Source organism: Macrotis lagotis, chromosome 4 (assembly GCF_037893015.1).
Source record: "Macrotis lagotis isolate mMagLag1 chromosome 4, bilby.v1.9.chrom.fasta, whole genome shotgun sequence".
NCBI classification, from domain to species: Eukaryota; Metazoa; Chordata; class Mammalia; order Peramelemorphia; family Peramelidae; genus Macrotis; species Macrotis lagotis.
In genome coordinates, this window is record NC_133661.1 from 271,039,122 (window position 1) to 271,060,576 (window position 21,455).

General features: G+C 35.4%; 1 protein-coding gene across 1 annotated transcript; it reads right to left on the reverse strand.

Annotated features, from left to right (window-relative positions):
• Nucleotides 1-12,841: 12,841 nt before the first annotated feature.
• LRR1 (leucine rich repeat protein 1) lies at nucleotides 12,842-20,572 on the reverse strand. The gene is made up of 4 exons (XM_074236022.1): nucleotides 20,376-20,572; nucleotides 18,614-18,712; nucleotides 15,597-16,324; nucleotides 12,842-14,116 (listed from the first exon to the last, which is right to left on the reverse strand). Exons 1-4 carry the CDS (start codon nucleotides 20,559-20,561, stop codon nucleotides 13,864-13,866), a joined length of 1,266 nt encoding a protein of 421 aa, XP_074092123.1. The 5' UTR covers nucleotides 20,562-20,572; the 3' UTR covers nucleotides 12,842-13,863.
• Between the last annotated feature and the right edge of the window lie 883 nt (nucleotides 20,573-21,455).

A 21,455-nucleotide genomic window follows, 5' to 3' on the forward strand; every position in this document is an offset into this window, starting at 1 on the left:
AGAAAAACAGAAAAAGAAGAAATCCTATCAAATTTTTTTCATGACACAAACCTATATAATGCTGATACCCAAATCAGGAAAAGCCAAAACAGAGAAAGAAAAATATAGACCAATTTCCCTAATGAATATTGATGCAAAAATTTTAAATATAACAGTATCAAAGAGATACTGATATATCACAAAGATCATACACCATGACTAAGTGGAATTTATACAAGGAATATAGGAACACTGGTTCAGTGTTAGGAAAACTCTCAGAATAATTGACCATATCAATAACAGAACCAATAGAAATCATGTAATTATCTTAACAGCTGCAGAAAAAGTCTCTGACAAAATGCAGCACTATTAAAAGCACTAGAAAACAGAAATAAATGGCTATTACTGTAAGGTGTTTTTTTTTTTTTTCCGAAAGGCAAATGGGGTTAAGTGGCTTGCCCAAGGCCACACAGCTAGGTAATTATTAAGTGTCTGAGACTGAATTTGAACCCAGGTACTCCTGACTCCCGGCTGGTGCTTTATCCACCTAGCCACCCAGCTATTACCTTAAAATGATAAATCATATTTGTCTAAAACCATCAGCAAGCAAGCATTATCTGTAATGGGGATAAGCTAGAAGTCTTCACCGTTCAATCAGGGGTGAAGCTAGGATGCCATTGTTATCTCTATTATTTAATATTGTACTGTGAAATGTTAGCTCTAGCATAAGAAGAAAAAGAAATTAAAGGAATTAGAACAGTTAATGAAGAAACAAAATTATCAGTCTTTGCAGATGATATGATGGTACACTTGAAAAATCCTAGAGTCACCTTAAAAATTACTTGAAATTATTAACAACTTTAGTAAATTCAGGATACAAAATAAACCCATGTCAATCTTTGGCATTTTTATATATTACCAATAAAGTCCAGCAGCAAGAGATAGAAAGAGAAGTGTCAGTTAAAATACCTGTAGCCAATATACTGTAGCTAATACTTAGGAGTCTAATTGCCAAGAGAAATCTATATGAACATATTTATAAAACATCTTTCACACAAATAAAGTCAGATCTAAACAACTGGAAAAATATCAATTGCTTAGGACTGGTTGAACCAATATAATAAAAATGACAATTCTATGTACATTAATCTGTTTATTCAATACGATACTAATCAAACTATCAAAAATTATTTTATGGAGATAGAAAAAATAACATTAAAAATTTTTCTTGAAGAGAAAAAATTCAATTATATCAAGGGAATCAATGAAAAAATATGTGATCTCAAAATATTTTAAAGCAGTAAGACTCAAAACAATCTGATACTAGCTAAGAAATATAATGGTGGATCAGTGGAATAGATTAGGTGCATATTGTATTATAATAAATGACCATAGTAATCTAGTCTATGATAAATTCAAAGATCCAAGCTTTTGAAATTAAAACTCATTATTTGATGAAAACTGCTGGGAAAAAACTGGAAAACAGTATGACAGAAACTAAGTATAGATCAACCTCTCACACTATGTATCAAGATATGGTCAAAATGGTACACGATTTAGACATTAAAGGGTGATACATAAGCAAATAAAGAAAATATGGAATAGTTTATTTGTCAGATCTGAGTACATTACAAAATGTAAAATAATTTTCATTATATAAAATTAAAAAGTTTGTGCACAAACTTTGCAACCAAAATTAAAAGGAAAGCAGAAAAGTAAGAAAAATGTTTTCAACAAGATCTCTAAGACCTCATTTCTAAAATATATAGACTACTGAGTCAAATTGATAAAAGTACAATTCATTCTCCAAATGATAAATGGTCAAAGGATATGAACAGGGAATTCAGATGAAGAAATCAAAGCTATCTAAAGTTATAGGAAAAGCTCTTCTAAATCCCTATTGATGAAAGAAATGGTAATTAAAACAATTCTGAGATACCACACTTGTCAGATTAATTAATATAATAAAAAAAGATAATTGTGGATTTTAGAAGGGATTTTTGAAAACTGGGACAGTAATGCATTTTTTTTTTTTTTTTTTTAGGTTTTCGCAAGGCAAATGGGGTTGTCTTGCCCAAGGCCACACAGCTAGGTAATTATTAAGTGTCTGAGACCGGATTTGAACCCAGGTTCTCCTGACTCCAAGGCCGGTGCTTTATCCACTATTCCACCTAGCTGCCCCAGTAATGCATTCTTAGTAGACATATAACCTGATCCAACAATTCTGGAGAACAATTTGTAACAGTGACCAAAGAACATACCCTTTGATCCAGAAATGTCACTGCTAGGTCTATTTAAAAAAAAAAAAGGGTGGGGTGGTTAAGTGGGGCAGTAGATAGAGCACTGGCCCTGGAGTCAAGAGTGCCTGAGTTCAAATAGGGCCTCAGATATTAATAATTACCTAGCTGTGTGGCCTTGGGCAAGCCACTTAACCCCATTTGCTTTGCAAAAAAACCCCTAAAAAATAAAAATATCCTCATTGCCAAAAGTTAGGTAGATAAGTAGGTAGACAGAAAAATAGATGGACAGAAAATCTGAAGCAGGAACAAAGATGTCATTCTGGGGAAGGAGAAGTTGAGTAATTTGCAAATCGAATGAACTTGACTTTTTTGGAAATGACAAGACAGCTAAATAAGCAGTCCTGGACATAGTCAGCAAGTTTAGGGATGATAAGAAGAATTTCAACTTAGAATGCAAAACAAGATAGATTTCTGAAATTTAGACTGTGCTGAATAAAATGTTTGAGTTTTGATTGTTTTTTTAATTTGGTATTTGAGAGGTCAGCTGGAATTGTACCATATGGAATTTGTTTTGGTGCAAGCCGTTGGGGGAAATATGAAAAGACAATACTTATTTCAGAGCTTTGAGACATTTCTGAAATTGGGGATTTGACAATGACATACCACCAATTTGCTGAGGACAGGGAGGAAGCCGCATCAACTGGAAGTTTCCATTTGTGAACTGTGAATTATGAACTATAACTCACAAGCAAGTATCCTCCCTCAAATAATTTCAAATGGCAGATACAGTTTATATACTAGTCTAGGTGAGTATCTTTGTATCTTTTGTTTGTTTTGTCTTTCCCTAAACTTGGTGGCAGTCAGGAACTTCTGGGTCTTTCAGTGGCAATCAACTGGAAGCTGAAGGAATTTCTTTCATTCAGAGTATGTTCATTGACAGGAAAAGGAAACCAAGCCCTGGCATGACTACTCAGAAACTTTTGAAAGTCCCTGAGTCATCCCATTTGGCAGTTCCTGATCTCATCTATTATAGGGGAACAGTCAGGGGTGCTTGGCCCATCATAGAGGGAAATGATGATCAGGTCTCAATCGGTAGCAGCACTCATAAGCTTTCCTGTTGCTTAATTTAATGTATAAATGATTGACCCCTCCACATTGCTTCCAGTAGAACACTCAGAGAGGGCCAGAAAGACCCATAGGGTCCGGTTGTTAGGAGGGGGTTTGTTCTGGAATGAAGAGGGAGTTCCTGGCTACTGAGTCAGAGAAACTACATTGGTGGTAGAAGAGGACAATTCTCCATGATCTTCGAAAAAGAATCAACGATTGATTATTCAGGAAATATCATCTTTGCTGTAGCCCTGATGTTTCTGGGGTTAAGTCTAGCCTATGGTTACTTTTTTACTTTCAGAGACTGACTACAAACTGTTAGATATGGCATCACCTGCCATATAGATCTAATTGTTTAAACCCAAGATTCAGTTCTTCCTAGGACTTTCCTGGATTTAGTCACTTCTTTGGGGATCTGTTATTTCATTTTGTTTTTGCTATGTTTCGGTTTTAGCTTTTCTTTTCTTCCTTTAGTACTATCTATATCAGGCTTATTAAATATTGGAGATCAGAGTTGACCCTGACAGCCCTAAAGTAATTTAAATTAGAAGGCCATCTAGAAGATATTAAAGAACTTCCATTGGGGGCGGCTAGGTGGTGCAATGGATAAAGCACTGGCCCTAGAGTCAGGAGTACCTGGGTTCAAATCTGGTCTCAAACACTTAATAATTACCTAGCTGTGTGGCCTTGGGCAAGCCACTTAACCCCATTTGCCTTGCAAAAAAAGCCTAAAAAAAAAAACTTCCATTAAAGGAAGGAGTATAGTAAGAGCAGTACCTCTTTTCCCTGCTCCCCCCCCCCCCCCACTTAAATTAGGCTAGTTTTTCCTGAAATATATTAAGGTATTACATTCTGGAGACTTGGTTGATTCAGACTATTGACATCCTTCTTGGATATTGGGGAACAAACACAAGGAGTTCTAGGAGTTCTCTCTCTTGTTTGGCTGGTAGAAAAAAATGGGCAGCTCAATTTGAAGTGTCCTCAATCACTCTCCTTGTTTAATAAAATTCTTCTATGGTTAAATAAAATCTTCTTTTGCTAAATAGTGAATGATCATTTTGTTCTAATATCCAACCTAAACTATCTTGGTACTGACCTAAGTTGGGTACAGCACAAAACAAGACCATTTCTCTATTTGGAATTTGTTCTGGTGAGAAGGTAGGCCAAATCTAAATTCTTCTAAAACAAACAGTCCAAATTTTTCAGAAGATTCTGTCCAATAGCAGGTCTTGACTCCAATAGTTGGGAGTTCTACATATTTATCAAATATTATGCTAATTAATCTAATTTATTATATTGGAATATCATCTCATCTAATCTGGGTTTTGCATATCTAATTTGGTCCAGGGTTCAACTTTTCTACTTTTTAGCCAGTACCTGTAATTGTTGACTGTTGTTTTGTGGTATAGTTTGAATTCTGGTACTGTGAGACCCTTTTTCTTCCTATTTTGTTATTTTATTTTGAGATTCCTGAACTTTTCTCTTCCAGATAAAGAAGTACTCTTCATTTTTTCATGGAGCTCTTTGACAGATTGAGTGATATGGTACATATTAAATAAAATAATGTAGTATTATGATTTTTATTGTATTTGTGCTGACAAAGCATGAACAATTAAAATCTCTCTAATTACTTGTCTTTTTTTATTTATGTAAAGAGTGGTTTGTAGTTATATTTGTACTTCCTGTGTGTGCTTTGGTAGGTGAACTCTCAGATATTTTATACATTTTATAGTTATTTTAGTGGAATTTTAAAAATCTTTTCCCAATGAATTATGTTGATAATATACAAAGAAGCTTATGGTTTTTATAGGTTATTTTCTATCCTCCACTTGACTGAAGTTGTTGCTTGTTTCTGTTAATTTTAGTTGAGTTCCATTTCTAAGGGTGTTCTAAATAAACTATTATATCATCTGTAAAAAAGCAAACATTTTGTTTTTTTGCTGTTTAATCTTTTCATTTCTTTTCATTCACATTTCTAGAATTATATCAAGTAATAGTGGTATCATTGAACAACCTTGTTTTATCCATTTTGATTATAAAGTTTTCTGCTCTTTCTACAGTACAGATAATGCTAGTTCTAAGTTTCTAATAGATACTGTTTATCAAATTACAGAAATATACCTTTGTTCCTATAATATTTAATATTTTATTTTTAAATTTAATGAAAAATTTTTATTTTCAATTTCTAATTTTTCTCCTTTTCCACCCCTGCTCTACCCACTGAGAAAGTAAAAATTGATAGCCCATATAAAGTCAGACAAAATATATTTTGTCATTAATTATCTTGCAGAATGGGGGAATAAAAGCAAAAAAAAATAAAGATGAAAGAAAATGCTTCAATCTGCACTCCTTGTTCAATAGTTCTGGAGAGAGAATTCTCTAGAGACAATCATCATCTTTGCCGAAGCCCTGATGTTTCTAATGTTAACTCTTGCTTATGGTTACCTTTTTAATTTCAGAGACTGACTACAATTACAGACAATTCTCTAATTGTCTTAGATTTTTGTAAGATTAGAGCAGCTTTTACAATTAACTGTCATTACAAGATTGCTGTTACTGTTGTCCTAGTTCTGCTCAACTTATATAAATTTTTCTGAAACCATCCACTTCATTATTTCTTTTTTAAAATTTCTATTTTATTTTTCTAATTACATGTTGTAATGGAAAGGGTTATGTGGTATACAGATTTTTAATTTAATCAGTCCAAATCTGTCCCACAATGACATGCTTTCTCTTTTAAGTCTTTAAATCAGATTTTAATGATTAATATATATACTTATAATCCAAGATTAAACACACTTACATAAATGTAAGACATCAGCATAGATAAAGGAGAAAGAATAGTCACCCAGCTGAGGAGGCTCTGCCAAACCTGGAAATCTGGTTGGGGACATCCCTAGATGTCAAGACACAGACTCCAGGGTCTCTACTAGGAAAGTCCCCTCTGTAGAGGGGATGGACTGAAGGAATGGACTTCCAAAACCCACTTTCCCAAGTAAGACCTTTACAATGCTCACACAAAAGTGGCACAGATCTAAGGGTTTATAGAACTGAACTCAGTGATCAATGGGCTCTGGACTGAACTCAATGATCTGTGAGTTTTGGCCAAAACACCCTCAGATCCTGATTACAATCACTTTCTCCAGATGTCTTGTGGTAAACATCTAGGGATGAGCCAAGTCCCCAGGTAAGGACCCCAAAACACATTTATTAGGAATGATCCCCAGCACTCCCTATCCCAGAACATGTTTTGATCAGTGTGCTCAGGAGGTTCCTTCTCCTTGAACCATGAAGGCTGATAGAGAAGATCTCAATTTAACTGTTCACCCTTCACATGTAAAGATAGTTTTCAGCATTCATTTTTTGGTAAGATTTTGAGTTCCACATTTTTCTATTTCCCTCTTACCACTCCTTGACAAAGGGCAATCTTATATAGGTTATTCATGTACAATCATATTAAAGATATTTTCATTAGTTATTTTGTGAAAGAAGAATCAGAACAAAAGGTAGGAAAAAACACATTTTATAATCTCTTATAGCACAATAATGTTGCATCACAGTCATATACCACAACTTGTTCAGTCATTTCCTAATTCATAGGCATTTCCTCAGTTTCCAATTCCTTGCCACCACAAAAAGAGCTATTATAAATATTTTTGTGCCAGAGGGCATAAACACATAAACTATGCCTTTTGGGCATAGTTCCAAATTATTCTCCACCTTATTGGTGGGGATCAATGTCCCAAGCTCCTGTGAAGTGTATGTGGTTGTGTTTGGGAGAGGGGCAAAATGAAAGTAGGAAGGGAAGAAAGGAGAGAGAAGGCCATCCCCACTTCAGCTTGATGAAGGACAACATTTTTAGAAGGGAAAGGAGTCTTCTCTGATTTAAAATTTGAAAAGCATTGGAATAAAATTTGATGAAAATTCAAGAGCTCTCCTCTCTTCTTCTCCACTTGTCTTCCCCAATACTGCTCTGCCCCTCACAAAGACATGGTCTTTGGGACTAGGGTTACATAAAGATTTTGAAAGTTGTTTGTAGGGGTGGCTAGGTGGCTAGATGACGCAGTGGATAAAGCACCGGCCTTGGAATCAGGAGTACCTGGGTTCAAATCCATTCTCAGACACTTAATAATTACATAACTGTGTGGCCTTGGGCAAGCCACTTAACCCCATTTGCCTAGCAAATACCTAACAAAACAAAAAAAAAGTTGTTTGTCATCATAATATTATTGTAGAAATTTTTCTCCTAGTTTAGTTCACTTTACTCTGCATCTGCTCATAGTGATCTTCCAAATTTCTTCAGAAACTCTTCCTAACATTTCTTATGGCCTAATATATTTTGGCATGGTATTCTATTCATGTACCATGATTTAGCTTTTCCATAAAAGAATACCTCTTTAGTTTCCAATTTTTGTTTGTGAACTATTTTTTTTTTGTACATGTCCTTTCCCTTTCTTTGATTTTCATGTAATACAGGTCTAATAATGGCATTGTTCAGTCCAAAGGTATGCACATTTTTATAACTTTTGGGGTTTAATTCTAAGTTGCTTTTCAGGATAGCTGAATCATTTCACAAGTTTACCATCTGTGTACTATCTTACCATTTCTCCCCACCCAGAAGTCTTTCCAACATCTAGAATTTTTTATTTTTATACTTTGCTAGAATGATTTAAGGTGAACTTCAAAATTCTTTTAATTTTCATTTACCTAGTTATTAGTGATTCAGAGCATTTTTTCAGATAATTGTTAACTTAAGACTTGGCTTTGATTTTTATAAATTTGAATCAATTCCTTATATATGAAAAACTTTTATCAGAAAAAGTTCTGCGAAGATTTTTTTCCAGTTTAGTTTTCCTTTTAATTTTTAACTACACTGGGGGTGAAGTGAGCAGAATCAAGAGAACATTATACAAAGTAATAGCAACATTGTGTGATGCTCATCTATGATTAGCTCTTCTTAGCAATCTAGTGATCAAAGGAAATAGTAAGACTCATGATGAATAATGCCATCCACATCTGGAGAAAGAACAATGGAGTCTGAATGTAGATCAAAGCACACTATTTTCTTTTTTTTTCTTTCTTGTAGTTTTCCTCTTTTGTTCTGATTCTTCTTTCACAAATTGATTTATAAGGAAATTTAACATGATTATATAATGTAATAACCTATATCAGATTGCTTGCTGTCTTGGGGAGGGGGAAAATATGGAAATCAAAATCTTACAAAAATGAATGTTGGAAACTATCTTTACATGTAATTGGAAAAAATAACTATTAAAAGTGAAAAAGAGGGGGCAGCTAGGTGGCAAGGTGGATAGAGCACCGGCCCTGGAGTCAGGAGTACCTGAGTTCAAATCAGACCTCGGATACTTACTAATTACCTAGTTGTGTGGCCTTGGGCAAGCCACTTAACTCCATTGCCTTGAAAAAGAAGGTTCCAATATTGGGCTGTCTGCAAAGAAGAGTGACATCTGTATCCAGATAAGGAGCTGTGGAATTTGAACAAAGTGCAAAGACTATTCCCTTTAATTTAGAAAAAAAAAAAGATATCTTACTGTCTGATCTTGTTACCTCTGAGACTTCTCTTCTTTAAAGGATATGATTTCTCTCTCATCACACCCAATTTGGATCAAGGTACAACATGGAAGCAAAGTAAAGACTGACAGAGTGCTTTCCGTGGGGGGGGGGGGGGGAATTGTAAAACTCAAATAATATCTTTAATAAAAATAAATTAAAAAAAGAAAAAGAAGGTTCCTACTTTTATTTATCAACTTAATATTTTCCTTTAATTTTAAAAATATATTAATTTCTTTAAATTATAATTTGATTTTCAATATTTTAGTGTTTAGAATTTTTCTTTTTTAATTGTTTTATTTGCATGTCCAATTCATCTGTTTTAACTTTTATTGATGAAAACATTTACAGAGTTCTTATTTTCCCCTAAGGACTACTTTAGCTGATTCCAAAAGTTTGTGCATACTATTTCACTAATTGTAATTTTCTTTCATGAAATTATTCAATTTTCTGTAATTTGTTCTAATTATGACCCACTAATTCCTTAGGCTTCTTTAGTCTTCATTTAAATTTGAAACCTTTCCTCAGAGATCCATTAATTCTAATTGCTAAAATGAACAGAGACTAGGCCTTAAAGCCAGGAAGATCTATGTTTAAGTTCTGTTATTACACATACTAAACTAGTAACTTAACCTTTTGGTGCTCTAGATCAGGGCTGTCCAAAATGCAGCCTGAGGGCTGGATGACATACACAGTGCGATTTTATGCTGCCCCCTGTGGATTTACTAAATGCTTTAGTAAACTGAAGTAGAGCTACTGCAGAACTCTCACTAAAATGGCAAATCAAAATATATTATATAATTGTTTTAATAAAAGTAAGGTTGGACAGTCCTGCTCTAGGTAGTTCTATCACCTGGCACTGACTAAATGACTTTCCATATTATGCCAAGGTCTAAGCCAAGGGAAAAGTTATAAACTCTGTGTTTAGAAGGCTCAATCCAATTTCAGCTTATCTCTTTGGGCCTCCCTTAACTCAGACACAATATTGAAATTAAGCCAACTAAGAACCCCACAATGGTCTCTAAGTGTTCAAGTAAAAGGAAGGATTAATTCATTTGATAAACTTCATTGTTGTCTTATTTTAAGAAATTTCCACAGCCACCCCAATCTTTAGGAATTACCTCCTCAATCAGTCAGCAATTACCATCATTGGAGCAAGATCATGCACTAGAAAAAGATTAACTCAATGAAAGCTCAGATGATGGTTAGCATTTTTTTAGCAATAGTCTTAAAATTAAAGTATGTACCAACAATATACTCTACACAAAATTTTCATATGCATTGGGAAATCGAAAAAATTTGTGTGACTTGCTTTATTGTAATATTACAATAGTCTGGAATTGAACCTGAAGTATACCTGTATTGTCTCAATATTTTAAGTGAAACCTGAGCAAATGCACAATAATAGCAATACATGAAGGTAAGATCAAACCATGATCAAGTTGGCTTTATATAAAGTTCAACATTAGAAAACAATTAATAATCATAATAAAAACCAACTATCTAAACCATCATATGGATATAGAAGAAACCTTTACAAAGTACAATATTCAGTTATTCAGACAATAAGCATAAACTTTTAAAAATAATAATAAATGTACATACATGCATTCATAAAGACACACACACATATAACAGGATAGTTTACTTAACAATCCTAGAGAATAAGCAAAGAAACTGAGACAACAGCTTCAGTAAAGTAACATGATTCAAAAGAAAACCACCAAAACAAGCATTTCTATGTAGCAATAACAAAATCAAAAAATAATAAAAAAGCAAGTTCCTTTCAACATAACTCCAAAATACTCCAAAATAGGACTCAATGACCAGTATATAGTAGATATATGACAAAATATTCTTTAGGAAAAAAATGACTATTAATTACTCATGGAAGTTGTACCATTCACATGTCAAAACATTTTGTAGCAAGTTTTTGTATTAACAAAGAACTGGAAACAAAAAAGATAGCCATACATTAGACAAAGATTAAACAAAGTATGATACATGACTAATATTGTGTTATAAAAAACAATGACTGTTAATATACATAGGCTTGAATAAACTACAAAAACTGATAAAAAGTGAAGTAAAAGTCAAAAAAAATTATAGAATAATTGCAACAACCTAAATGTAAAAAAGAAAACAATCAAAACTAAATTTCCTGAAATGATACTGATTGGCTTGGACTCAAAGAACAGTCAATAAGTCAACAGATATTTTTAAAGAGTCTTTGATGCATTGGGAACTGCTCCAAGTTCTAGGAATGCAAAGAAAAGCTAAAAAAAACTCCTAGTTCTTCAGGAACTTGGTCTAATGGGGAAAATAACATGCAGTTCTGCACAAACTGAAGATAATCTAAGAGGAAGGCACTAGCAAAAGGAGGACATCAGGAAAATTTTCTTGTAGAAGGTAGGATTTTAGCTGGGATTTAAAGAAAGTCAGGGGGCTGAGGATGAATATGGCTGTTCCCCAAACAGGATTAACATCCAATAAAAAATGCATGGAGTCAGACATGGATTGTCTTGTATGGAAAAAAAAAGGAAGTCTGTATCACTGGATTTTAAAAAACAGCTAAAAGATGCAAAAAGTCTATAAAAATTGTGGAAGGTTATGAAGGACTTGGAAAAAGTTTTTAATTTGATTCTGGAGGTGATGGGGAGCTATTTATTAATTAGGAGCAGGATGAAGTGGGAGGTGGTAGGGTGCCATGACCAGAACTGCAGCAATTTGATAACTGAGCAAATGGTACATTGCAGTAGGGAAATTGAGGTAGGGAGACCATACAGTGCTACAAAGGCAAAAACAATTACTTTCCTCAGGAAGTTCACATTTTAGTGGAATAGACAACCATGTATACAGAAATATATGCAATATATATATATATTATATTATAATACATATATATGTACATAATATATATATTATGTACATATATATATATTATGTACATAATATATATATATATATATGAGGTTAATTCCAGAGGGAAAGACCAACCATGGGAAAACAGAAAAATCAGGTAAAGTCTTTTTCAAAAAGTGGAATTTGAGTCTTGAAGCCAGGTGAGGAAGGAGAGCAGTCCTGGCATTGTGGATACTTGAGTGCTGAGTAGGAAATAGTGTTCCTGAAGGGATTCAAGTGTTAGAAAACTAACATGGTTTAAAGGGTTGTGATCATGGAAATAATTGGGAGGCATTGGAGGGGATGACATGATCAGACCAGCACTTAAATTGGAAGATCACTTTGGCAGTGGTGGCTAAGTGGTGAAGTGGATAGAGCACTGGCCCTCGAGTCAGGGAGACCTGAGTTAAGATCCAACCTCAGACAACAATTACCTAGCTGTGTGACCTTGTGCAAGTCACTTAACTCCAATGCCTTTCAACACCTCCCCCCCATCCCCAGCAAAAAAAAAAAACACTTTGGCAGCAATGGAAGAAACTGGATAGAAAAGACTTGAGGCAGAAACCAATGAATAGACTTATTCCAGGCATGAAGTGAGTATGGTTAAGTGGAGAGAAGGGATCAATGGGAAATGTGAAAGTGGAAACAAGGGTTGGTAAAAGATCGGACACGTGAGGTGAGAGGTCATAGGAGGGGAAGAGAATACAGGTAATGTCAGCCTTGACTAATGCTGTCTTAGGTTTTTTTTTTTTTGATGTCCTGGAGGCTTATGTTTTTAGAAGCGATCTCTCAACAAGAGAAACACTGGGAAATGTACATGATATAAAAACAATGTATCAACAAAAATTAGAAAAAAAAATGATTTGATAGTTTCAGTGATCTTAACATGCTATGTATATTAGTGAAACACTAAGAAAATTAATTTCATTCTCATTTTAACAGCACTGAAATAGTGATAAATGAACTTATAGAATAACTTTAAAATAAAAAATGATATTGTCAGTAAAATAGTAATAGGATGGGAAAACACAAAGGAAATTGAAAAGGAGATATTTATGTACACACTGGTTAGCATTCTTAGTCATATATAGTCTTCCAAAAAAAAAAAAAGTGTTTAGTAAATATATTTTCACAAAATGAAACCAAACCAGTATGTAAGATAAAACTATAAATGTTTATTCCCAGAAAAATCAAAGTAAACCAACTTAATGGTATATGTAGAAAATGCTACCACCCAACTGACTTCAGAAGTGTAGCAGAGTGGGCATGGAGGGAGCTATTTCCACAAAACCAGTCCCCCCCGCTTTTTAAAGGATATTACAATGCCTTCCCTCTACTCATCCTGCAAAGTGCTAAATACATGTTAACCTAAGACAGGATAGTAAGCTAAAATTAACAAAACCAAATTAGATATTTTTTTTAAATTACAAAGGTTTGAAAATAACTCAAATTCTATTCTTCATATCAAATTATTTTACAAAGTGAAAAATAAATATCTAAAGCTTAGGAATCATAAAGACATGATGAATGTGAAAACTGACTCAAGGTAAATCAATGTAATAAAACATAACAGAGGCTTTGAATGAAAATATAACAGTGCTTCCTACTTTACACTTGGCTATCACAACTTAAATAATATCCCTGAAAAATTATTTACAACTATTCACATTTAGTGTGTTTCATTTAATATTATAATGACAAGTTTTTTTCTTCATTCAGGAATCATTTGTTTTACTGTATTATATACAAAAATTATTACAGAAAATAATAAAATCTAAGAAAGTAAAGAATGATACATGGACATAAGGGTTCAAACCAATATAGATATGATCAACCAACTCAAAATGACAAGATACTAAGAGCTTTAGGTTAAGGTTAACCTTATAAAAGTGAAATTAGATGTTTATTACAAAGTTACAAAAATACATTCTTTTTGTTTTTCAATTTGATACTGGTAAATCTATTTGTGATACATATTACACTTTACAACTAAATTCATACAAGGTAGTATAAAATTAAGATTTAATATCCAATAAATCCATAATTTGATGAAATTTAATGTCTATTACCTATTACTTTTTGTTGATCGATCTAAGAATTGAGAGTAACATGTTAATGAACAAAAGTAATAGAGAATAGGTGCTTCAGTACCACCCATATTATCTACTAGAACAACAGTGTGAGCAACATAATGTAGATTCATAGTAACAGCTGCTTGAATGAAAGAGCGAAGACAGGATTTTCCACAGTCACAGGATTTTGAAGTATCCAAATCTCGACAAAGATGAAAAGGAATGATATGAGGAGCATAGGGAATTCTGTTGGAAAGGTAGATTTTAAAAAAGTGTTATTAAAAAAACATTCAGATGTTAATGTGGTATGTCATAAATCAAGGCATGACTTTTCAAATATATAATCATGACTGACAAATAGTTCAATAATTCGTAAGTTAATAAAAAAGTAAAAAACCCAAAAAATTCCCTTAACTTTTTAAATTAGAAAGCTATGGGGCAGAAATCCGTTCCCCTCTGCTTGTTCCCTCTATTCCAACAGGTTTTTTTTGGTAAGGCAATGGGGTTAAGTGACTTGCCCAAGGCCACACAGCTAGGTAATTATTAAGTGTCTAAGGGTGGATTTGAACTCAGGTACTCCTGACTCCAGGGCCGATGCTCTATCCACTGCGCCACCTAGCTTTCCCTATTCCAACTGGTTTTAAGACTTTCGAAAAGGAACTTTTAAAACAAATTAAAAACACTTATTTGTGGCACTATATCTATTTTAACAGCTTATTCTTAAGATTGTTCTTTTTAATAACAAATATGCAAGAATTTGTCAAAAAATGTCTTCCTAATACCTTAATTAAATTATCTCCTATGATCACTTATAATTCTATCTCCCTGGAAGGGATATGTAATCATACTTTCCACTTTTTTAGTCTAAATAATCAAATGATGGCACCATAGATAGAGCAGCTGGCAGGCTTGGACCCCAGTCCAAATCCAACCTCAGGCACTTAGTAGTTGTGTGACCCTGGGCAAGTCACTTTGCCCTGTTTGCCTCAGTTTCCTCATCTGTAAAATGAGTTGAAAAAGGAAATGACAAATCACACAAGTATCTCTGCCAAGAAAACTGTAGAAGAGGGCCATGAAGAGTAGGGCATGACTGAAACAAGTGAGCTACTAATGTTTGTTATTTTTAATTCTCTTGGTTTCTGCAAGGCAATGGGGTTAAGTGGCTTGCCCAAGGCCACACAGCTAGGTAATTATTAAGTGTCTGAGGTCACATTTGAACTCAGGTCCTCCTGACTCCAGGGCTGCACTTAATTTCTTTTTTTGCAAAGCGATGGGGTGAAGTGACTAACCCAAGGTCACACAGCTAGATCATTGTTAAATGCCTGAGACTGGATTTGAACCCACACTTCAATTAACTGTTTTTATCTTTCCTACTGTGTACTTACCTCTATCAATTTCATTCTGTTCTTTAATATTTTCCTAATATGGCAAATTTATTCTAAATTTTCAAAGTATTAACAACTTTTTTAAAATATAATACTCAAATCTAAATTAAAAATGTTCCTTTTCAACTGTCCCAATTTCAACTGTCACAGGTCAAAAAGAAGCTTCCTATATAGTAAGCCACCTGTTATCTTTATAGTATCTTTTTCCTAGTTATACCTCAATAGTAATTTTGTCTAGATATTATTTTTCTCTTACTGACAAGACCTAGAAAGCAACATGTGCCATCTCCAAACTTTGTAATTTTTAAAATAATTACCAACTTTGATAATAAGAATCTTACCTATACTCTAATATTGCTCGTGCAGAAATTTCTAATAAACTTAATGGTACTGTCAGTTGTATATTAGGAACTAGCAGATTAGGTTGTTCAAAAGCATTTCCAAAAAGATCCAAGTATTCAAGGGATAACTTTTTAAAATCGCTGGGCAAAAATGGAAGGTTGTTTCGAGCAGCTGACAAAAATCGCAGGTTACTCAGCTGACCTATCTTGAATGGGAAACGTATCAATTCATTGTCATCGAGTTTCAAATATATGAGTTCTTGTAGCTGGCAAAATTGCAGAGGAAGAGCTTTAATTTTGTTCTGGCTGAGGTCCAAACTCTGAAGAGACTTCTGGAGTGTGGAAGAACATAACACTTCACTAAATGTCTCCAAATGATTATCGTTCAGGTTAAGCTCTTGAAGATTGACAAGGTCTCCAATGGTTGCTGGTAGTTTTTTTATGTGGTTGTGACTTAAGTCTAATTTCTTAAGCTTTTTGAGGCAAAGTATTCGCATATCAATTCGGGCAAGTCTACAATAAGAAGCCTGAAGATGTTCTAAGGAATATGGGAAGTTCTTGGTTAAGGGATAATCCTTTTTGGATGTAATAACCATTTTAGTTTTGGGCTTTTCAACTTCCGAAGTCTTCAGTGGTGCCAGAGTTAATAGTGGTAATGTTTCAACAGCACAGCCTTGGTGAGCCAGCCTCACAGCAGACAAGAAATTCTTTAAGTTGATGGAATTGGCCTACAAAACACATGCATACATAAAAGCAAAGTGAACCAAAAATTTCAGTATAAAATTCTTGCATCTGTGCTAGTACTTCTTGCAACATATACTGTAAAGATGTTTAAGGTCAGGAACATAATGTCAGAAAATGTCTGGGAAGAAATTAAATTTTCTGTTCAATTTCAGCAGTTTTTTTTTGTTTTTAGAAAATCAAATCAATCTCTTAAAACAGTTCAAAATAAAAACAATTATATTAGTATAGATATATTTAATTAGGTTTAAAAAAAATTAAAACCAATTTGTAAAGATCAATTGAAAATAGGTGGCATTTTGACAATGACTAAGATCACTGAACCCTCAAGAATGTTAAACATTAGGCAGTTAGGTGGCACAGTGAATAGAGCAATGGCCCTGGAATCAAGAGGATGAGAGTTCAAATCCAACCTCAGACACTTAATAATTACCTAGCTGTTCGACCTTGGGAAAAGTCACTTAAGCCCACTGCCTCATCAAAAAAAAAAAAAAAAAAGATTGAATGAACAAAAAGTAAAGAGACTAGACATCGTAATTCAAGAAATTTTAAAAGAAATGTTTCCAGATCTCTTAGACCCAGAGGGGAGAGGGCAAAATATAAACAGAAAAAAATTCATTTGTTACCATCAGAAATCACAAATTGGGGTGGCTAGGTGGCGCAGTGAATAGAGCACTGGCCCTGGAATCAGGAGTACCTGAGTTCAAATCCAGCCTTGGACACTTAATAATTACCTAACTGTGTGGCCTTGGGCAAGCCACTTAACCCCACTGCCCTGCAAAAACCTAAAAAAAAAATCACAAATTGATGAAATCAGAGCTGCATATAAACTCTGAAGTGCAAAGAAGTTAAGAAAAATGTAAAAAAAAAACCATGAACAAAACAATCAAAAGGGATCAAAAAGGATAAACTGCTCACCCTTAATATGGGGAGATAACAGATGTACTCCCTCTAAAAGTTATCAATAAGGGTCATGGAATAATTGTAATTAAACAGAAGATCTGGGAAAGTTTCTGTTATGTCTTGATAATCTTTAAGGAATAGAAAGAGAGAAGAAGAGTATTGAGAGGAGGGAGAAAAGAGAAAAGAGAGTTTGGGAAGATGATGAGAAAGGAAGAATAGGAAAAAATTATCTTAAGACATTTAGACAAACAAGAAGGGAGTTGAGAGGAACATCTGATACATGTACAACTAGATACAGAAATATATCTCACTCAACAGGGAAATAGAAGGGAAAGGAGAAAATTAAATGGAGAATTGATTAAAGGATTGATTAATCCTAAGTAAACCAAGTTCTAAAAACATACAAAAATATTTATTGCTCTTTTTGAATGAACAATGGGAATCTGAGAGGGTGACCACAAATTGGGGAATAGCTGAACAAGTTAAAGTATAACATTGTGATATTGAAAAAAGTAATGTGTGTGTGTGCGTGCCCATACACACATATTTTTATCTATAAATGTGATATCATATACTTGGACTGTAAGACTTGGAAAGAATTAGAAACTCCATCACCTAGTAAATGTCAAGTGTCTGAGGTTGAAGTTGAACTCCTGTCCTGACTCCAAGACCAGTGCTCTATCCACAGACCTTGGGCAAGTCACTTAATCCTGATTGCCTCTCATCCAGGATCATCTCCAGTCAAATTCAGAAATTTGTTTTAGTTGAGAAGTTTCCCCCCCCCCATTCTAAATTGAGGATAGGGATGGGAGGGAAAGAAGATGTATTTTTGTTGCTTTAAGAAATAACTAAAAAAAAAAAAACAAACACCCAAGGAGTTAGAACAAGTAAATTATACTTCTCTTAGGATTAGTAATATAAATCAATTTAGAACGCCTAAACAGCTTGAGCAAATCATAGCTCATTGAGAGAGGGAACCTTGAAGATTTATCTAGTTCACTTTACATATAAGGAAACTGAGCCCCACAGATGTTAAGTAATGTGTGCTTTGTGTCATAGGGTTGTTAAAAGGTTCAAGACACTACATTTTATTATTCCGATTAGATAACATCAGATGCTTTTGAATGTGATAGATAACTATTAGATTACAATTTTTCTGCTTTTTCACATGAATTTTAAATCAGCACATAGAAATATCAAATATTTTGCTTTTAAATTATTTTCTTCATTTTTAAAAATTAAATCAAAGCACAATCATAAGAAAAAGAATTCTTTTAGCCAGGAAACTGAAAATTCTGACCTTCCTAGCTTGTCCGCCCTTCCTACATTTTCTAATTTCAGTAAGTTTTCAAAAGAAATTTCCAATACAATACCTTACTGAGACAGACATCAATGGCAGGTTCCTTTAACCGAACAGTGGCTTTCCCTTCTTCCACAAATTTAGTAAAAAACTGCTCAATATTTTCTTTTAGCTGATTGAAACAATGAAAGTAGTGAATTAAAAAAAGTCTGCAGAAAATGAAGGTTCATTTTAAATTTTCTTAAATCTGGCAAAGTTTGGGCATTAATGTTGAGCTTTAAAGATTCTTTTTTAAGTTGAATAGTTATTACTTTTAATCTGAAAAATTCAATCTCATAAAAGTTAAAAAACTTTCTAAAGATTTTATACTTAATACGAGAGCTATGTTATACTGCTATATATTCTCTTCAACCAAGAAATGCATAGATACTATTATCCCAAAGCACATAATAAATTTGCAAAGGTTCAACCACAAAACAAATCCTTCAAAAATTAACCCACAGGTTGAGGAATACTTGGTGTTTATGAGTAACCCATGCCAATAAAATCAAAATGATAGTACTACCAGAATTTATGCTTTTATTGTTACAAATTCTCAAGAGGATATGTCACAGAACTTTTTCAAATAAAAATAATACTTGTTTGATAAATTAAATTTAACAATTTAATGCTACTAAATGGAAAAAATGAATGTTTTCACTGTGAAAGTTACATCAGCAAAATCAGAAATGAGAAGCTACTAATTCCAATTTAGGAATTAGAGGATTAAGAAGGCTTTTTATAGGGAGAAGGAAGAGCCCTTAGAAGAAACAGGACAATGTTTCCTGGAAAGAATGAGGACCTGGGTTCAAGTAGTGGCCTTGCCATTAACTCCAAGATTGAAGTAAATCATTTAATCCCTCTGGGTTTCTTTTTTTATTTGCAAAATGAGAAGAACTTTTCTCTTGTAAGGTAGATCTTATCTCTTGTAAAAGTGATTCTACTGTATAAAATTATGTAGTTTCCCTTGCTCTCAAGAGCCTAGGAAGAAAACTTCAGTAGTTTTGTTTGTTTTTAGCCATCATCAACATTCTCACCAGACAAAAGATACCCTTTCTCATTGCAAGAAGTCTGAGTCATCTAAAACAACCTGGACTAGCATGTTAAAAGCTAAGGGTGGGATACTAGGGAGACTGGCTTCTCATTCCTTAGTTAAGTATTGAGTCTGTAAACGATAACAATTATTTTTTTTAAGTTGGTAAACTAGATAAAAGGGTAGTATCAAATCTTGAACGTTACTTAACTTCTGGCATCAGGTACCTTAGAAATAAATAGAATCAAAACCTGTAGAAAAATCCAGTTACTTTTTTCCTTTGGAGAATCTCAACTATAGAATTTAAGAATAATTTACTGTATTAGGGGTACTGCTGTGCAAATCTGCATTAAGGAATCATTAAGTTTGGGATTCGCTGCATTACGGCTGCGCCAACTTTAGCTTCCAATAAACCACACAAGCAGAGCTGACTTTATTATTTACTAGTGCATTCGAAGAAAATGCCCCTGGAAGGATGCAAAGTCCTCGACCTTCGTTTTTTGCCAAGTGTCCCCTTTTCTCGAAAGCCTCGGGGAGCATCAACGAGAGGTCAGTGGAAGCCCAAAGCAGCCTCAGCCGTCACCGCAGCTCCGAGCCCCGCCGCCAAGGCCGGGAAAAGTTAGGTTTCGCTGGGTCTGGACCTGGGAGCCCGCGGCCCGCGTATCCGGAGGGCGCCACGCGGGGCCCCCACGCTGGGCGCACGGAGGCGGCTTGGCGCGGGGCTGGGGGTCGGGCGGGCGCCTCTGCTCCCACCCCCGCTCACCTTGTACCTGCTCCCAACGCGGTCCTTCGGGGTGCAGATAAGCAGATGGGCGGCCCCGGCCTGGGGCACAGCCTTGTCCGACAGCCGGCCCAGGGACAGCACGGCCCGGGTGCTTCTGCCCCGGCCCCTCAGGCCAAGGGTAGGAAGGTGGCGATGGACCAACTCGACCTCGCACTGCAGCTTCATGGCGCCGCCCGCCGCCCCGGCCCCGGCCCCGAAGTGCCGCTTTGAACGCTCCTCTTCCCGCCAGCCCCCGCCGCCAAGGCCCCCGCCCGGGCTCGGGGCTGTCCAGAGAACTGCCGCCTCCGCGAGGCCACAGACCTCGTCCGTCGTTACAGCGTGCGCAATCCACATGCTCCCTCCGACGTCTCCCTTTGAATTTCTCCGTCAGAAGAGCTTGGTTTCAGGGGTCCGCTTTACTGTGAAATCAATTTTTATCAAGGAGGATGGAGGGCCTGCAATGAGGACCCCAGCTCGCGCCTCCGCTTCATGCGCGCGTGCGCACGGGCACGCGCAGCTGAAGTCGCTTCGGAGAAGGTTGCTTTTGCTCCACGCTTCTGCCCCGCTATCGGCTGTGGTTTTAAATGTTGTCTTTTTTGGATAGGAAGTTGTCGAACGTTAGTAAAACGGTGACCACGTAGCTAGCAAGCGTGGCGATGTCATGACCAGAAAGTTTCTGGAGAACCGGGTGGCCTTTTAATCTCAAAACTCCAGAGGAGGGTTGTGACATCTGTGTGGTTTTCTAATTGTAAGGAGAGGTGTGGGGTGTGAGGCCCCCCTGATCCTGAAACGGGAGCGGAAGCGATCTGTTTCTCCCCCTTCCTCTCCTCGCCTCCCTTACACAGAGGAGCCCGAGTTAATGTCTCACGAGTCACCCGGGAGAACTGCTAAGAACTGCATGCGGGAACTTTGACTCCTTCCAGAAACTCCCGTCATCTGCACTTGTCTGGGGTGGGGGGAAGAGAGGAGCGGGCCATAAGAGGTGTCATCAGAATAATAAGCACTGCACTGTCACGGGAACATCAGGACAACAAAAAAGTCCAGTTAATTGCTGACAATTCAGAGCCAAAAAAAGGGTAG

Bases quoted from the DNA above. Each gene is read 5' to 3' on its own strand.
- LRR1 (XM_074236022.1), bottom strand. From the start codon at position 20,561: ATGAAGCTGCAGTGCGAGGTCGAGTTGGTCCATCGCCACCTTCCTACC. The intron at 16,325-18,613 runs GTATTGTATTGG...TGTGTTTTGTAG, and splicing joins TTGATGTCTGTCTCAGTAAG to GCCAATTCCATCAACTTAAA. The intron at 14,117-15,596 runs GTAAGATTCTTA...CCTTTCCAACAG, and splicing joins CGAGCAATATTAGAGTATAG to AATTCCCTATGCTCCTCATA.